Source organism: Vicugna pacos, chromosome 11, assembly GCF_048564905.1.
Source record: "Vicugna pacos chromosome 11, VicPac4, whole genome shotgun sequence".
NCBI lineage: Eukaryota > Metazoa > Chordata > Mammalia > Artiodactyla > Camelidae > Vicugna > Vicugna pacos.
In genome coordinates, this window is record NC_132997.1 from 70,419,806 (window position 1) to 70,439,068 (window position 19,263).

General features: G+C 41.8%; 1 protein-coding gene and 1 non-coding gene across 8 annotated transcripts in view; one reads left to right on the forward strand and one right to left on the reverse strand.

Annotated features, from left to right (window-relative positions):
* CPEB3 (cytoplasmic polyadenylation element binding protein 3) overlaps positions 1–19,263 on the reverse strand; it is a 159,738-nt gene that overhangs the window by 24,016 nt on the left and 116,459 nt on the right. For all 7 annotated transcript variants that reach the window (XM_072971604.1, XM_072971605.1, XM_072971603.1 and 4 more), the window contains 2 exons: positions 19,104–19,222; positions 6,080–6,194 (listed from right to left, as the gene is read on the reverse strand). In XM_072971604.1, coding sequence (XP_072827705.1) covers positions 6,080–6,194; positions 19,104–19,222 — 234 coding nt within the window. The remainder of the gene's footprint in view (positions 1–6,079; positions 6,195–19,103; positions 19,223–19,263) is intronic.
* On the forward strand, positions 14,203–14,275 carry TRNAA-CGC (transfer RNA alanine (anticodon CGC)). The gene has a single exon. It is a non-coding gene; the product is annotated as a tRNA-Ala (tRNA).

Sequence of the window (19,263 nt, forward strand, 5' to 3'; positions counted from 1 at the left end):
CAGAAGTCAACTAAAACCTTCAAGACTCTGTCACCATCTTGTGATCTCAACCCTGCTCATGAAATATGAGTCCATGATCAAGGATGTGCCTTATCTGGAAAATGTAGCCAAACTACCTACGAAACCTATAACAGTGAATCCTCATTCTAAACCATCCTCCGTAGAGGACAAGGACAGTGGAGCTCCCAGGTGCTCATTCTTAACATTTAACCTGAGGAAGATGAGGCAACCGGAGCTGGGCATACAGGTGGAGGCTGAAATTCAGACAGATGGAGGTGACAGCAGACACAGACAGAGTCGGTGAGGAAGTCAGGAGTCTCCAAACCACTTTTTTTTTTTCCTCTTCCTAATCAGACAGTGTAGTGACCAGGCCTGTCTGTTCACCACGGGGGTACAAAACTAGGAGTTCAGGCAGCTATAGCCGAGGGCATTCTGTACTTTGGATAAGATGATCTGTGCTCCTGAGATACCTCGAGTCATCTCATGAACAACTGTTTCAATGGTAACAGTACACTACTATGAGTCTAACCCAAACACTGGCTCTTGTGATGATCTTCACGGTGTCCCAGACTAGAGAGGGAAATGGGAATACTCCAGCTGTAGTAGACACAGCATTTCTATGAATTCCTCTGGGTTGCTGTGACTATGCCTCTAACGTTGAATCTGAACCCCAAATATGGTCCCCTGGATTTGCTCCTAATTCTTCACAGAAATCTGAAAGGGACATCAGCTCATGAGAAAGGAAATCATGATGACTCCCCACCCCTGCCCCACCCCAGGGTCCTGTTTCTATCACTGAACTAGATTTCAAAGCTAGTCTAAGGTAACATATAAGTCTGACATACTATGAGAACCAAATGGGGTGGAGCAGGAAATGAGGATTCCAAACTGTGAATCTGGAACCTACACTTCTCCTTTTGGAAATAATAAAGCAGACAGGAAAGAGGTATAAGGCACCTCAGGATGACGAAGAGGTCCGGACTTCTGAAAGAAAGGAAACTTTATCTTGAAGGTGGATAACTAGGTTTATAACTGCTGAGTTGGTTCACTGGAGCAGTTCACACATCTTTGGTGGAGGAAATGTGCTCAGAACCTTCCACTCTGAATGAGACGTTGCTAAGAATAGTTTCAAATAAATGGTACGAACAACCAACTAAGTCAGAGAGCTAAGAGTGTTTAACTTGTCTGAATCGTACCGGTCCCAGGTTGATCATTATTACTGTTACTGAGAGATCATCTCAGATCTCAGCTCAATAAAGCATCTTCCTTCTAGGCAAACAGCCCCAAACTTGAAATATGGAGATCTGAGTTTGAATCTTGGCATTTTCACTCATGCAACCTTGACTAATCACCCCCTTGGAACTCTGCTTCCTTATCTCTACGATAAAAAGTCAACCCCTTACAACCTCAGAGGGTTATCATGAGGATTAAACATGCAGAGAGCTCTGAGCACTCTGCTGGGCACAGACTGGTGCTCAAATGTTCAGTTTCGTCCAGGGGTTGTTTTTCCCTCTACTTGTAAATCTTTGCTTAACATTAACTTGGCCTGGTTCCTGCTCCAGAAGCACCAATTCATCCCAGTCTGGCTTTGGCTGTATGCTAGTATTACTCAACCTGCTACTGACAGGGCAAACTTTGGCACTGCTTGTGAGTGAGGGTTTGCTCTGCTGGAGGAGGGAGTACATGAACCTGACCAACATTAAAAAAAATCTAGCCCTAAGGGCGATGCAGTTAATCAAGTCAGTATGCTGAATTTGGAGTTTATCTGAGAAAACTCATACTGAACTTGGGATGTGGTGAAAGAAAAGCCTCTAGTGCTGAGAAACTTGACATGTGGCTTCTGCTTGCTACCACTTCACTGAACAAAAAAAAGGATATGGCTACAATACTCCTGTTCCCCAAATCACAAATCAGGATGTGATTCCTAATACATGTGAACCGCCAGAGTGTTTGCACAGAATATCTGAAATAAATGCTCTCAGAAAAATTCAGCAAGTATGTTCTCTAGATTTATGCCATACATCACTGAATATTTATCTCAGAAAAATTTTTTTCCTTCCATAGAAAAGCCATCTTCACAATAGCCAAAGGAGGGAAAAAAGGTGGAGAAGGAAACTTCAGGATCCACCACAGATTATCAGAAAGGGAGAAAAAGACAGGAAAGAATCATCAGAGTGATGGTTAGGAAGGACAGGAGACCCAAAGATGATGGGCACAAGGTAGGCTCCAAGGACTCAAGACTGATCTGTTCTGCAGGACCCGGCCAGATAAGCTGTCAGGAGGCAGTCAGGATCGGGAGCACCATCTCACATGCCACTAATGAGAAAGGAAGCCTGAGGGTTTTTCAAGCCTGGTCGAAGTTGGAAGTGGATGGGTCCCAAAGCTTGATCACTGCGGCAGCCCTCAAGTGAGATGTCTAAGCCAAGAAGCTGGAGTCAGAGAATACTCATGTTTACAAAGTGGGGGAGAGTACAGGGAGCAGACCCTTCATTTTCCACTTTTTCCTGGGGGTCTCCTCGTAAATCCCAAGCTTGTACTTAAATTTGCTCTCAGAGCAAAGAGATGCATCCTGGAGACGTTCTGATGCCATAGGGATACACAACAGGGCTATTTCCACATTGGGATTTAGGCAGACACGTTGCTTACATCCAGGCGGTGTCGAGGGAGTACCAGACAGACCACTCCTTTCCCTGCACGGACTCTCTGAAGAGCATGTACTCTTTAGCCACTTGGTGGCATGGTGAGTCTACCTACAGCCTTCCCTAGCATGGGGGTGGGAAGGGGGGGAAGCCGAACGAAAACAAGACCTCAGACACACCAGGAGACTTCAGGCAAACCATCCTTGGCTTGTCACCGTCATGGATGGGAATGATGGAAGGGAGAGACCAGAGATGGTAGGAATGTATCATATTTGACCTAGAGAAGGTCAAACAATCAGGCAATTCAACTGTGGGTAAACCCATCTAGGTTTCCCAGTGATATTTTCCCATTTTCAGGGTAATTTTTCTAGGCCTCTGATGTTTCTCCAACATGAATTTTTAACAGGCAGGCTTGTCAAAGGATCAGAAGGAGCAATCTAAACTCAGGCAATACTGCTTTAAACAGGTTGTCTTGTTTCTTTAGAAGTGTTTGTTTATTTCTATTTGGTGGAATAAAGACTATGTTTAGAATAATTTATTAGTGATAATAGTCCCTGTCTTACAATGAGAAAATATTAAAGATAAAAAGCTTTACAAGATGCAAAGAAACAATTGTTGAGTGATAACATTTTAGTCATTGTAACATATTAAAGGACCACTTTTGGCCCAGGATAAGGTGAAAATCAATCTGGAGACATAAAAATCTCACCTGTTGAGTACCACCACTGGTATCTAGTCTAGGATCACCTTGTATATAGTGCCAGAAATAGTTTAAAGACCTTTCAGAATTCCATAACCACAATACCCCCCAGAAATAATAAAAAAATTCCCTGAAGTATTTAAAAACCAAACTTGAGAATCATTACATTAAGGAGTATAATTTAGCATCCAATTAATTCTGAGTTAGTATTCTATTCATAGATTTCTCTTTTTCTTCTGTTCTGAAATCTCTGACTCTGTGGATGACGACCTATTCAACACGATAGTGGGATGTTCATTCAGTTTGGCATGATGTGTACTTTCTCAGTGCCAGTAACACAGTGGATGCTCAATAAATGTTTATTGCTCAAGTGAACTGCACTGTATTCAATTTAAGATTGTCTAGCAAAATCAAAATGAGTTACATTGAAAAGAGCCTTCTATTCCAAGACACACACCAGTCCACAAAGCTCAGTGTGTTCCAAAGAAATCCAATTCTATGCACACAGATAAAAGCTGCAGATGTTAACTTTTTGTCCAGAGTATGTGGCCTCCAATCTGGAAGTCTTGGATAAATAGTAAAATTCTAAGATGCTAATATAGATTGTTTAGCCTTCCAGAGACTAGCTATACTTATGGGAGGTGTTGGCATGGAGGAAAATTTCCATTGGACCAAGTGACTGTAGATTACTATCCAATAATAGCAAAAACAAAATTTTAAAACAAAAAATTTTAGCTTACCTTAAAAAAAAAGAACTTTGAAAGTTATAAAAGGCATACTATCTAGGCAGGAGACACAAAATCCCGTTTCTGCCAAGATAAATAAATATAATTTCTTGTTTAACTCTAGAAACTTGCAGAATTTTATAAATGCAAAATGTTAAAGAAAGAATATAATTTAGTATCTTGGATTTCCTGTCCTGGCAAGTGTCAGTGTGACCATAGAACAGTGTGAAAAACAGATCATCCTAAGATTTAGAGAGAGAAAATGATATAGAGGCCCATACCTATCCTTTCAAATCATTTAAACGGAAAGAATAAAGGGTAAGTAATAAAAAAGGGAATTTAGTTTATAAACTACTGTGTCTGTGACTTAAAAATAGACATAGAGGTTAAAGCCAGTTCTCTTATTTCTATAACTGTGGGATCTTTTCTTTCAGAAATTTTTTTTTCGGATTCCCATCTAACAAAAATGGAGAGGGGCTAAAATATTAAAACTAATTTGTGCTTGCATTTAGCTGCAAAAAAGAACAGCTAGAATACTACCAATAAATGTCCATTTTTGTAGAATACATATGCAGTTAAAAAGCTATCAAAGGGCAGTTTTCTCCCTTTCTACTACTAAACACACACCAGTTAGAAAAAGTCAGTAATATTCCAGAGCGCGCCCCTACCCTTTTTTTTTTTTTAAAGCACAAGCTGTTCAGAAACAAAGGGCTGCATAGGCGCTCATCTCATAATGCTGTTCACGTCTGAGTTAGCCCTTCCGAGACTTTATTCTCTGACAGCAGATAAAGGGGAGGCATCTCTGCTGCTCTGCTTTTTCTTTGGGCACAGTTTCCATTGGAATGAGAACAAGGCCCAAAGATATTTGGCTTTCTGAAATACCATACAATTATAAACTCCACAGTCATTATATGTTTTAAAGTCCTTCAAAATGGAATTTTTAATATATCTTTATACAGAGCTAAAGTTATCTTCTAGGAGTAGATTGGAGTTGACATTTGAAGAAATATGTTAGAAATGTTAAGGAGCATTCAGAATTAAGAAGTCACCGAAGTCATACAGCCAAACCACTGTAAGTACATTTTATAATTCTGTTTCACAACTTGATTTTAATGATCTCTGCTTTTTCTTTTAAGTTAGAACTAAGTCTGCTTGCTTACATCTACTGCAGACATAACACTGCACTTTTGCAACTACAGTGGCAATGATTACATTGTTTTTCATCTTTAAAAACTAACTTTTTATCAATTATTTTAAGCACTTTAAAAATTGTGCTGTTACAAGTAATTTTATTATATTCCATGGGCAATAACACTGACCCACAACTAATTAGATTTATGTTTTGGATTTACATTTTGAAGTCATCAACGCAGCATCACTTCAAATGCCCCAGTCAACTCTGCCTAATCCCTGCAGGCACAATTATATAACCACTGGAAAGGAACTTTAAAAAACAAACAAACAAACAAAAAAAACAGGGAAGCTTTTTAAAAGTCAAAATAAAGATGCTCAAACACACTTTTCAAAGAAAATATAGGAACCTGTTTCAGCTGGGAAGAGTTCAGTTTGATTCCCAGTGACACAATTTCCAGCAGTGGTTTGGTTCGTCACCGAGTGGGCACACGGCTGCACTGGATAGATTTCTGATAGCATGATTTCTTTTTCTGTCACACATAACAGTGCTAACTGGCATAAGAATGCACACTGCCAAATGTATTTTTATTATTTTTTTAAAAATGTGGTTGAATAGGGAAGGACTAATTAGAATTCATCCTTCTAAAACAACAGTTTAATGAAATTCACTCTTGCACCATAAGAAAACAGAGCATCGTAGGAGAAAACATTTAATCCTGGGTCAGCTCAGCGAAACTGACATGACAGCCTTCTTTTTTGGAGCCTGTGTATACCCGACCAGAAACCGAGAAAATATCGAAGACTAAATGCATTGGGGATTTTGTTGTTGTTGGTTTTGTTGCTGTTGGTTTTGTTGTTTTGGTGTTACTATTTCCACTCACCAGCTCGAAGGGGTCGTGGAACTCCCCCAACAAAGATAGTTTTTCTGGGGTCCAAAGGCTGAGAACCATCCATTACAAAGTCACTGTCACTTAGGTTCCATGGTCGAATTTGCACCTGAAAAAAAGTTGTTTACTTGGTCCTTACTTCATTTCCATCAACCCCACATGAGAATAAGGTGACTAAAGACAAACCCACTGATCTGTGCATTTTACAACATACACAACCCAAACAAAATCCAGTTGTTAGTTAATGTAATCTGCATTAAGTGCCTTCCAGTAGAATTCTTGGGGAATCTACTTATGGGTATTATACTTGACATTCTATACATATACCATGAAACCTTCAGAAACTACCTGTGGTTTAAAAAAGGGCAGTCTTTGAGAGACAGAGTCTTGGGTTTTGAATCAGATCCATTTCAACTCATGATAGACTGTTTATAACCTGTCACAGCATAGCTCTTAGTTTTTAAAAAAAACTCACCCAAACAGGCAACAGGAACATGTAGGAATATTTTCTAAAAATTATCTAAATGTCTGGCTTTTAAATTATCACCCGCTAAAATTAAAACATTTCTCTTTCAGCAACAAGATTTAACACAGTTTAACACTCATCAAGTTAGAACGTGACTACCTGCAGTATCAAATACTGAAGGACACAGAGTTATCTACCTTTGATTTATCTGATTTTCCTAAACAAGTCTGGTTAAATAAAGGTCAGCCTAGAAACAGAAGTAAATTTTCGAGGAGTAGGAAAAGAAATGTCTATGACATGTTTCTTACTATTTGGTAATACCTCTTCACTGGGACAATGACTTCCTGCCCATAGTTTACATTATCATCAGAAGCATAACCTTGAAACATACTGCTTTCAATTCATAACTGAATCATCAAAGAACAGCTTAAAACAAAACCACCAAAAATCCCTCCCATATCGAAAGGCGAGTTTCAGCACTGCCTGAAAACCAGTCAGTCGCTCAGCAGACCATGTGCTCTGTGAAGTGGGTCTGTCCTTGAGGAACATGCGTCTCCTTTTCCCTCATCGATTCAGACAGGAAACAAAGCAGCTGAATTTTCATTTCCTTAGTATCAACAAAATTCTTCATTTTCCGCACTGCTCAACCATCAACACTTAACGCAAGGAAACACATGTGATAATTTCTCATGTGGTGTGGCTTATATCCAGGGGTAGTCCCGTTTGAAAGGTAGTAAATCTACCAATTTCAAAACACCTTGAATCAACTCTAAAACCGGCATTGCCCCATTAGAAACAAGCTACACATTCCTTACAATTTTTACAGAATCCGCCACCCCACCAAACCACCCCAACTTTGGGGGTTTTTATGAACCATTTGCCTTCACCAGTTAGCCAGAAGCTTTCTGGCCACCAGTTAGCCAGAAGCCATAAAATCTCCACTTCTTCCAGAGACGCAGAAACCTTGGACCTGTTTGCAATTCTGTTAACATTCAGGCATTTGCTCCATCTTTATTGCATTGGAAAAAAAAAAAAAAAGTCCAGTTCTTTCCTTGTAAAATTTGGTCTGTTTGACTAAATGATCATTCTCTTGACATTTACCACAAAGGCAGATTTGCTAATACCATAAAACACCACTTTTAAATGATTTCATGAGGGCCCATTATTAATTTTTAATTAAAAACACAATTTCCTGATGCTGTAAGAAAAAGGATTCTAATGTCACCAAAAATAAATTTAAAAAATAAACAAATAAAAGTAGGGCATATCTTTTTCTATACAGAGCCCTCTCTTCTAGTCTCGTCTCTAATAAAGCAATTAAGGCAGCTTCAGGACCTGGTAAGGTAATTCTATTCACCTTATGATACTTCAGTTTGAGCATGTGGCTCACAAATGAAAAAAACTCCTGTGTAGTATCCATAGTGTTCTGCTTTCATTTAATCAGAAGTAGAGAAAATGCGGGTTCTGTAATAGCTGGAGGTTACTGCTGCTCAAAGGAACTCTGCAGAAGATGTCAAACTTTCCTGCTGAGAGCTTTCCTCACTGCCTCTTCTTCCCTCCGACCCCCCCCCCTTCATTACATCATACACAACCCATTCCCCTACCCTATTCTTAGTAAAAACACAGGAAGAGGACTTGGGAGACAGTAATGATTAACCCTATTCACAAAACCCACATTTCCCAGCTGCCATCACAAAACAGCTTCTCATAGGCTCACACCACTGCAGAATCAGAGAAATGTCAACGCGGGCCAATACCGGCACACGCTACACGCTAAGCAGAAAGTAGTATTGTGGGGCTGTTTGTGCTGAGAAGTTCCACTCACACTTTGGTTTCTCTCACACATACAAGCCCATTCGCACACAGGGCATGTTCTCCGTCTTCTGAGGTTTATTCTCAGATCTCAGGGCCTAATACCCACGTTCTATCTTTCTGATTTGCTCTGTGAATATACTCTCTGGTCTTGATATATATATCAGGGAAGCAAATACACGTTTCTCTACTTTTTTTAATCCCATACTTAAAAGCTGAGTCAAATATTTTGTAGAGAAGGATAGAATATAAGTAAAACAACTGGTCTTTTTCACAGACATAGAATACAAACTTGTGGTTGCCAGGGGGACTGGGGGTGGGAAGGGACTAGGATTTCAAAATGTAGAACAGATAAACAAGATTGTACTGTGTAGCACAGGGAAATATATACAGGATCTTGTGATGGCTCACAGCGAAAGAGAATGTGACAATGAATATATGTATGTTCATGTATAACTGAAAAATTGTGCTCTACACTGGAATTTGACACAACATTGTAAAATGACTATAACTCAATTAAAAAAATGGAAAATAAATAAACAAATAAATAACTGAAAAAAAAACCTGGCCTTTTAATTATCTTTATTCTTTGATAATTATTTTTGAGAAAGCATGACATTCGATCTCTGCCCTAATTCAACATAAATTTCCTCTGGCAAAACAACTTTTACACATAGAGGGGTCACTGTGTGTATGTGTTTTCTGTGTGTGAAATAACTCTCCCCTTATGCTGTCAAATAGGCTACACCCTGGGCGGTAAGAGCCTCCGCATCCTAAGAACGGGTATAAGGACGTCACCAGAAATGATGACCATTACCTTAAACGAGCCTGACGTGGCTCCAACACCCCTTCCTGAAGTAACCTGGCCACACTTGCTTACAAAGGCGGCTCTAGGAAGAGGCTGTCTGGGAGGCGACACCCACGAGCCCTTTGGCCAGGACATGTCCTCACACCAGTGTTTACTCAAAACCAAATGTCTGTAGGGCTGGACAGGCAGCATCAATGGGTCAAGCCTTTGGACAGGACAGTGGTTAGCAGGCTGGCAGGGACACAGCGGAGTAAACCCCTCCTTTTCAAGGAGGCACTTGCAGCTCCAGCTGAGTAGTTATCGTTTGCCAACGTGTTGTCAGAATTTTTCATTTCTCAAAGGTCACTAGAAATTCAGATTTTTATGTGAAACATCAAGATTTTTTGATGTTTGGAACTAATTCAAATGTTAAAGTCATTCGTGCAGGCTAAACAGAACTATCTGTGGGCCGCATCTACTCTGTGGACCCCAGTCTATGATCTCTGGCTCGAGAGGTTTAGTTATCACACAGCTCTCACAATGGAATGTTTTGTTCTATAAAAACACTTACAAGAGAAAATACAAAAATGGGGGGTTTGGGGGCGTGGGTTGGGGGAATGTTAATTAAATTTACTTATTTATTTACTTTCAGAGAAAGTACTGGGGATCGAACCCAGGACCTGGTGCATGCTAAGCACTTGAGCTATCCCCACCCCTCGCCCCGCCCCACCCGCCCCTCCCGGGCTCGCTAAAAACGGCTTTTCTTTAGTTTCTTTTGTAACCATGTATTTCTGTGGAAGTTCTGGTAAGGATCATAAACCTACCTTTGGCTGAATTATTTACCTTCTAAATTCTTATCTCCTGATTATTAATCAGCTTTGTATAACTGCTTATCTCCAAAGACAAAATCTTTTTAAGGATAAAGGCAAAAATCAAACGTAAGCTTGGTAGTAAAAAAAAAATACCAATTTATATCATATAGTCTCCTCAGATAGCCTTCAAGAAATCTCAAAGACTATAACATTAATATATAATAGCAACAGTTAGTCCTGAAAGCATTAATTTTTCTTTTCGAAGTTTCCCAAAGGATGTTCTGTGAAGTGCAGGTCCCTATGGCTGTTCTGCCAGAGAAGCAGTGTTTGGGAGAAGTTATAAACCACCCCTTCCTTCTTGGAATTTCATGGCACCCATTGGTGTATATTAATTGAAGGCTCTAAGAAGTTCTACAGGAAAGGAACCTGTTCAAATGTTGTTTAACACAGCATTTCCAAAATTATTTCCACTGAACCTATTTTCTGCATTAACACCCATCAATAGCCACACTTTGGATAATACTGTCCTATTAGATCTTACTCTTAACGTATCAAAATACAGCATAAGGTTGAACTAACTGAATAAAATGTTGTAGAAACTTCACTCCAATCAAGGCCTCTCCCTCACTTATTTCCTACTCTTGCTCTAAAAGAGTTAACTAAAGCTTCATCTTAGTTAAAACTGGAAGTCATTAATGGGGGATAAGATTAGGTCAAGTGCTAGGGGAAAATACTAAGAAATGCAATATAGGTCACTCATTTGGACAGGATGCTCTAAAATAACATCATTTCCTAAAAGAACATTTCACTGAAAATTTGCAAAAGCCTCTAAGTTAAAATTAAATAGAAAATGCATTTTTATTATATCTTTAATAACAGGATAAGAGAAACACAGTTTTAGTAAAACTGTTTTAAACACAAACCTTAGGGCTTCAAGTTTCTGAACATGACCAAGTCTCCGTATAGCCTTAGAATTCTCTCAGTTTAGACAACTATTTAGACTGTTGACATTCATCTACCGATAACTAGGGTTACCTTGAGCTCATTTTGAACATCTCACCCTGTATTTCATCCTTGTCTGGTCCTCTCTTTTTACAGACATCCATCCCATGAGCATTCCACTGCACAGTGCCTGCCTTTTCAAAATCTGTCTCAAGGCAGCTCCAAAAAGCAACCAAACTGTTGAGAGACAACAGTGCAATCTGGTGGCCAGTTCAGGAAATTGCCTGACTAATTCCCCTTCCCTGCCATTTGTTCTCTTTCGTACGAGTTATCCATAAAGCACATGGCTCAGCAAGCCCCCAACCCTGCCCCATTTCGTTTTTCCTCTTTTCAATACTCTTCAAACTCCTACTCAAGTTCCTCAGGAAAAAGTCCCCATTTTTCTCTCCCTAAACCAACAATCCTTTCAATCGACATGAATCGGAAAAACAATACTGCAGAACCATCAGGACTGCTCTCCCCAGTTAGCAGCAGCGTCCCGGCTCTTCTGACAGCCAGGATGAGTCAGCTAAACCTCGGTCCGCTGACATACAGCTGCAACGGCTCAGCTCGGCTCTAGTGGTAATGAACTCAGACCCACCCCGGTTGTCAGCAATTCTATTTTAAGCATCACAGACCTCACAGAATGACTGGAGTGCCCCACAGTATCACAAACAAACCAGTTTGTGGTTTATGAGGCATCTTTATCTCTTCCATGGTGTAAGGGGTTGTTTTATTATTATTAACCACCAAAACTAACAACCATAACAGCAATAATTGTGGTTTGGACTCTTCAAAGTACATTCATATTTGGTATCTCACCTCAACCTAATTTTTACCGCATAGCTCCCTACAAATAGCTCATCCAACTTCGAGAAGTTTAGGTGCTACCTATTCTCAAATGCTGCCCTCCACCCCGTGAGGAAAAGGAGATACCCTCCCTGTATCTTCTAGGGGAAGTGGACAGAAAGGAACCTAACAGATGCTCAGAGTCGTTGGCCTTGGTAAGACTTCTGCACCCTGGGCAGCCTGGGGCCTCCAGGCAGAACCCCATTGAGACTCAAAGCAAAAAGCTCTTTACTCACACTGTTCCTCCCGTTCCTCAGATACTTGTAGATCACAGGTCCCAGAGAACCTCAATAAACAGAGAGGACTCCTCCCAGACAGGGAGCCAAAAGTGACCCTGGGGATGCTCCAGGCCCACCATCAGCATCCAGGAGTAGTCCAGGTACAAAAAGGAAACTGGTGCCAATGCACCAAGCTGCACAGCTTGCCTGATGCATGGAAACCACAGGCTCACAGCCCCACTGGGACCTTCAGTTACTGTGAACAATTCAAACAGCACTCTGTGCGCTGTTTCATAAGGGCATCCAGTACAAAAATAGAGCATGTATAAACTGTGCCCGGAAAACGGTGATGTACATCCTTCCTCTATGCGTGATAAAATAAAGCCATTATCAATTAGATGCTATGATTAATGCCCGTGTACAGTGTGTGTAAGATTCAAGGAAACACCTTCACTCTAAAGGCTCTCCAGACTCCCTCAGGAACATCTGACCACTCAGCCTTCTGAGCCACCCCCCACCTTAACTACTCCCTGTAATACTTCCACCAGAGCACCTCCGACTCCTTACTCCACGTACTGTTCACAGGTCTACTTCCCTCCATCGGACTCTCGGGGCCTCCGAGGCTGCGACCATTTCTCTGTGTGGGTCCCCACTGCCCGGCACAGTGCCAGCCCTCAGTGAGTGCTCTGTGCTCATCCGCGTTCTGGTGAACTAACGGAGGTTCTCCTGAGGGCAGACAGCGGCGCTGTAAGAAGATGCCCAGCAGCTGGCCCTCTACAGCTCCCAGATCACTCTCCTCACTCCACTGACAGCTGCCTTCCAGGGGCACGGAAGTACAGTGTGTCTGCTCACAGTCAGCGCCCCAGGATGTGGGCCTCCTTGGCGCCCAGTTCTGATGTCACCAGGTGACCTCCTCGGTGATCAGAACTGCCTAGGGTCATCATCACTGCCGACGTTCCTGCAACACTTGGAAAGTGTAAGCGTAACAGATTTCCTTTTGGAAGAAGGAAGCACTTTGGAGCACCTACCCTGCACCACTGTGCTAGGCATTACACACACTGTCATGCTTACCCTCGCCATGACCGTTATGCTCTAAAAATTATCCCTACTTTAAAGATAAGGAAACTAAGGCTCAGAAGAGTGACGTCAACTCAGGACTGAAACCCTGGTTTATCTGACCCAAAGTGTCAGATACTCTTCCCACTGCAATGACCTGTGTGCCTGCAAGGCTCTCTGTCATCCAGGCTACTGGCCACCAGCTCTGCTTCCCAACAGTCTCCTGGAAAAGTCAAAATGCATTTTCACTTGTGAGCGATTAGCCTCTCTCTTCTTTCCAAACTCATCTGGCCCATTTCCAGTGCATTAAGAAATGACCCACCGATTCTTCTTAAAGCTATAACAAAACTAGCGGTTAGAAAAGCTCAAGAAAATGATTTAGCAATGAAACTGGCACTCAGTACAGCCACCTCAACTTCCAGGTTCATAGCCTCAGGCACTCATGCTCTGCAGCCAGACAATTCTGTCCAATGTCTACATAAATGTGTATTTTCAGCTCCATGGTGCCAGGACAAGGATGTTGTCACTGGCATGCTGATCACTAAAACTCCTGAGAGGAATGTACACAGAAAAGTTCAAGTGATCTAAGTTTTTCCTGGAAAGAAGCCTATTCTTTGAGTGAGTTTCATGGAATATGAATTCCACCAAAATCTTCTCAAGTATTATCCCCAAAGTAATATGATGTGCTGGATTAAACAGTATTACACAAATTTATCTATCGCAAGACTCCTCAGAAACCTTAATACACCAATGCTTCCCAAATGTTTTTGGCTATGGAATCTTTAATTAGAGGAGAAATTGGATATAAAGCGCATTAAGTAAGTGCTCAGTAAGTGACATCTATTATTATCATAAGCAAACCTCTATCAACCTTCCTCTCAAGAGACCAGTGTTTGATGAGACACATGTTCTTTAGAACACACTTTGGAAAACACTATGATTCCTCAGGGGATGGTATTGGCTGTTTTGTCCACTGGATACCATTTTGTATGCTGAAACTGCAGCACCTTTCAGACCTCCCTGGAAAGGAATCACAGCTTCCAAAGACTCAAACGCTGAGAAACTCTGGACCCGTTTGCAAATTCAGAGACTCAGCAGGAAAAAAATAGGACTTATTATGAATAGGAGGTACTGCTGGAGGGTATAGCTCAGTGGTAGAGTGCGTGCTTTGCATGCACAAGGTCCTGGGTTCAATCCCCAGTACCTCCATTAAAAATAATTAAGTAAATAAATCTAATTACCTTCCCTCTGGGGGAAAAAAACCTTTAAAAAAAAAAAAGAAACTAATGAATAGGAGGTACTCTTTCATTTTAGAGGAGGAATTCCTTCTTTGGAGAAATTCCTATGATGGAAGGTGCCCAAACCATGAATTTAGACCAAGGATTCAAGGAACAAATAAATCAAGATCAGAAGTGCTAAAGCTTTCCAAGGTGGGACATGACACAAAACCGGATCTAACTGAGCCAGGATAAAATTATATTTACTGTCTTAGGAGGCAGTAGGTGGAGAATGAAAGTTTGAGGACATATATCACAAACCCAAGGGCTGAAACCATCAATCAAGACTGCTGTATAAGCCCCTACCTATTTCTCCCAGTTTAATTTCCCTCTATTCCCTTTCACACATTCATGTTTCATTTAACCAACCAACCTAAGTGTTCATTCATACCACACCATTTCTCATTTCTGTGTTCTTACTGTTACCTTTCTCCAAAATGTCTATTCCCCCACACCTCCACACTTCTTTTGGCCAATCTCCAAACCCTCTCCAACCTTGAAGGCCTTGTTCAAACATCACTTCATCCAAGAAGCTTTCTTTCATCACTCCAGGTGCATATAAACTGTTTAAAGTACTTAATCTATATCTTCATTGTATTTGTTATTTTTCTTAATCAGACAAATATTTGAGAATCTTTTATGTGCCAGGCTCTATAGATCTGGGTATTTAACACTTGTTTCATCTACTTATTATACTATTAGCTTTCTGAACACAGGATTTTATGTCTGATTCAAAGTAAGTTCTAATTCACAGTAATCAGTACTAATGCGTCGCCCACAGTAGGGAGTCAAATGTGGTCTGAAGGAAGAAAGGCAGGCACAGAATTTTAAAAAGGTGGCTGCACATGGGCTGGAGATGGTTATCATAGAAGGCATGATTCACTATGGATGGTGTAGTGATCTGAGAAGGCTTCAGCAAAGAGATGGCATTTGTGAGGGGTCTGCAAATAAGAGTAGGAATTAGAAATTGAAATGGGGGCAGAAATATTTCTGTTGATTGGGGTTCAGGAGAAAAAGCAGAAAAAGCTAAGGTTGGAAAAAATCTGAAGCTTGACTGGGAAGGTCCTAAATCCTAGGCAAAGGGATCTGGACTGTATTTGTAACTAAAAAAAAAAGGTGATCAAAAATGCTAGAGATTCCTCTGATATATAAATGGGGGTAGGAGACACTGGAATGACAGACAGATTAGACAGAATTAAAAATTAAAGAATTAAACCAGTCTCTATTTTCAGCTTCCTTTTTTCCCAACATCTTTTTTCAATTTTTGTCTTTCTAGTTTTAAGTGGACGACCTGAGCAATAACCTGAAGAACTGACCTTACATAAGCACACCTCAGTCTGGTAAGACCGTTCTTAAGTGTATAGCAAAGTCAACCTGTCTTATTTCAGGATATTTATAAATTGCGATTATGCTATAAATCATAAGGAAGAAGAATTAGGAAACTTCTCTGATACTCATCTCCAGGTGTTTGCTATCCCACATCTCTGGCCCAAGTGTTCTAGGAGGTGAGAACCACAATATTATCTCCCTCCTCACCTCCTTTTCAGCCCCTCAGTCTACTAGACCCTCTTAGGTTTCCTGCTCTATCAGCCTGCTGTCTTGAACCTTCAGCTTCAGCCTATTTATACATTCAAAAAGTTGAGTCCCCTCAACAAGAGGACCGCTGTCACAATGTCTGCCTGCTTCACTGGAAGCAAGGAAAAGGACACAGCTCTCTTCGGGGATGCTGGGGGCATCTGGGCTGTGGAACTCGTCTTGTGGGAGGAGAGGGGAAAAAATTATAGATCTATAAGCTTTGCCAGCACTCCTGCTCTTGACAATTTGTCTTCCATTCGTTAGGACTGAGGGGCCAATTAATCAGGCCATAAATACAGTTTCTTTTGCCATCTTTCAAGATCAGCCTTAAACCATGTGATTGACCTAATCCACACAAAGGGAGTCGGGGGCTGATTTGGGGGAAGGGAGAAGGGCAAAGGATAGAAAATCTGTGAGGTCGCTTTGGAACATGGTATATATTCCCAAGGAGAAATTCAGGGAGGAGCGGAGAGAACTACACAACAGAATGAGGCACTAGGATCCTGAAAGGTAGTCAAGCTCAGAAGTAGAAAAACCGAGAAAGCCACAGCTCAGAAGGTTTGGTGCATGAGCTTTAGAGGCTGACTCTCCTTTGAGCCCAGGTCCTCACTTACTCCGAGAGATGTATCCCAGCTCTCACTTTCTGCGGGAACACCCAAAACCAGGCAGAGTGTACCGAAACCTGGTAGGGAAGTGTGGCCAAAGGGGGCTGGGAGTGGTGGATGCAGGGCTGAAGCCAAGAAAGAGAAGGTTTCAAAAACGGAGCCAAAAGAGCCAGAACCCAAAATGAGATCCAGTTCATTAGGATTACAGGTACTTAGGGACTTCTGTGTTTCTCATCCTAAGTTTTATTCAAATTGTTTGTGCTGGAAATTCTGAGTATGCCTGGGTCAAAGAAATACGCGATCAGCAGCCACCACTCAGAATTCACCAAGCTCTCATAAAACTGCTCCACTCGAGCTCAGAAAATGAGAACTGCAATAAGGCAGAAATTTGTAGAAACACAAACAATGAAAGTTAGTTTCCCCATAAACATTCCCCAAACAGATAATTACACTAATTAATTTCAAAAGTCCTCCATGCTGAGGGTAATACATGTGTTTGGAGTGAAAACACTCAAAAGTAACAGCGCTGCCTCCACACCACCTCCGGCTGCAACCACCACGGCTCATTTCCTCTCACAGGATGTCCAGTCCCGTGAGAACGTGCCCTGATGAAGCGTGTTCTCCTCCTCCTTCCACGGAGCCGGTGCCTTGACCCTTCCAAGGTATGCACGCCCCATCCGCTCATCTCCGTCTCCTCCCCTCAATTCTGCTCTGGGTACGATGACCTCAGTGTGTACCCCTACCCCTCTGCCACTTTCTAGATATAAACACATTTCCAATCTCTCCTCCAGGGCACGACCAACCCCACCTGCACCCTTCCCAAATCACTCCCACTCCCCTTCCACTGATGTGCCAGTGGCCGAGGCTCTCTAGAGGTTGACCATTTACCCCTCAGACATTGTATCTCAGACCCAGCTCAACTGGGTTCAGTCTTTCTAATTTCATATTATTCCAAAGATACAGAAGTTACTGCAGCTTTCTTATTTACCCAGAGGAAATAGTGCACCTTCCCATTCTCCCTCACAACACACAGCCTCTCCACACTGTTAACATTAAGACTAAAGTCAACAAAGGCTCCCTGCTCTTTTTCCCAACCCACTATTTTCTGCTGTTTCCCTGTATAGCTACCTTATCCAACACTGTTAGCTGTCGTTACCAAAATTTGCTAATGGCTCCAGAATTTGAAAATTATAGTGGTACTTTCACACTCGCTAAAACCCTTGCTTCTTTGCTTCTTCTTCTGCCTCAGTTATTGTGCTGTGAGTCAGTATCCCCAGTCTTTAGTAACTCCCTCTTCCTCACAAGCCACACTCTCCTGCTCACAGGCAGCCAAGGTCCAGCGTCATTCTTTTGCAGCCAATTGCAAACCCTGTTCTAGGTGTCACCATTCTTTTCAAAAGATGTTACTCTGTAGATGAGCTCTAGTCTTGCTCTCCTGAATCCTCTAGTGCTATGTAGGGCTAATAGCTCGATTTGCCCAAGTACCCAACCTTGCCAAATGCCTTCATGTTCATTTTCCTCTGATCTGAGCATCTCAACATCCCAGAGAGGAACCATTATTCTCATTTTATAGATAAGGAAACCAAGATGCAGCAAGGATTGGGTGACTTCATTCAGAGTCAAGAAGATATTCACATGCTCAAACTGGGAACTTCTATGCCCAACCACAACTCTTTCTCCAGACACATTTCTGAGAATAAAACTAGCTGTCAAGCCAGCCCCACACTCTGGTGTAAGCCCTCCAGGGGCTTCTGCAGGCCCCGTGATAGACACTTGCCTTACTCCCTTATCCACATCACTATGTTTACTCTATTTCCCACTCCTCACATCAAGTCCTGACATACCAACTCACTTCCCTCCCAGCCTTACTTCTGCCGTGTTAACTAAGTTTTTTCTTCTGCTCTAAATACAGTCTTGCCCCTTCTTCATGGGTATCCTCTCTGCCAGGAGAAAGGAAGCAATCTTTCTCTCTTACCCTGTGACTTACCCCCTCACACTCTCTGAAACCACAAACTCAACCACAATTCTGTATGAGTGTACACTTATTTATGATTCGGGGTCCATGTTCTCTGTCCTTTCCCTCCCTTGCCCTGTTTGAAGATACCCATTTTAGAGTATATGCTCCTGTCCCAGAGAGCTCTATTTAGCCAGCTGTGGGTACCACCCAGCACAATGCCTTGCATACAAAGGCACATAAACATAGATGATTACGATCTTTTAAAAAATAATAAATAAGTTACTCCAGTCCTTGCTCTGAAATAATGACAGAAACCAGCTGCCAAAACCACTAAGAGCATTATTTACTTCAATTCAGTTTCTGAATAGGAATTAGCTTAAAAGAGCTGTAAAGTGAAAGACAAGGGCACACTTGTTTACACGTGGTCCCAAAGGTACAAAACAAAACACTGAGTAATTTGTTATTAGCTTCCCATCAACAACAGTCCAGCTCCACTGCACAGCAAGGTCACCCCGGGTAAGAGGATCGTAGTTACCAGCATTCCCATGACAAGGAGGAGGCGATCAGCTGTTCTGATTGCACACGTGCTCTGGGAAGGCAACGGCTGGCTGAGTGTTACTTACCGGTTTATCCTTGATGGTGGGGCTTGACACGCACAGGTACAGCTTCCCGTCTTCCTCTAGGCAGGCATCTATCAAAGCTTGTACTGAGCTCTCCTCCTGGAACAGCAGAAAGGCATAGCCTTGGAGAGAACAAAAACAAAAGGGTTGGGGGGAGGAATCA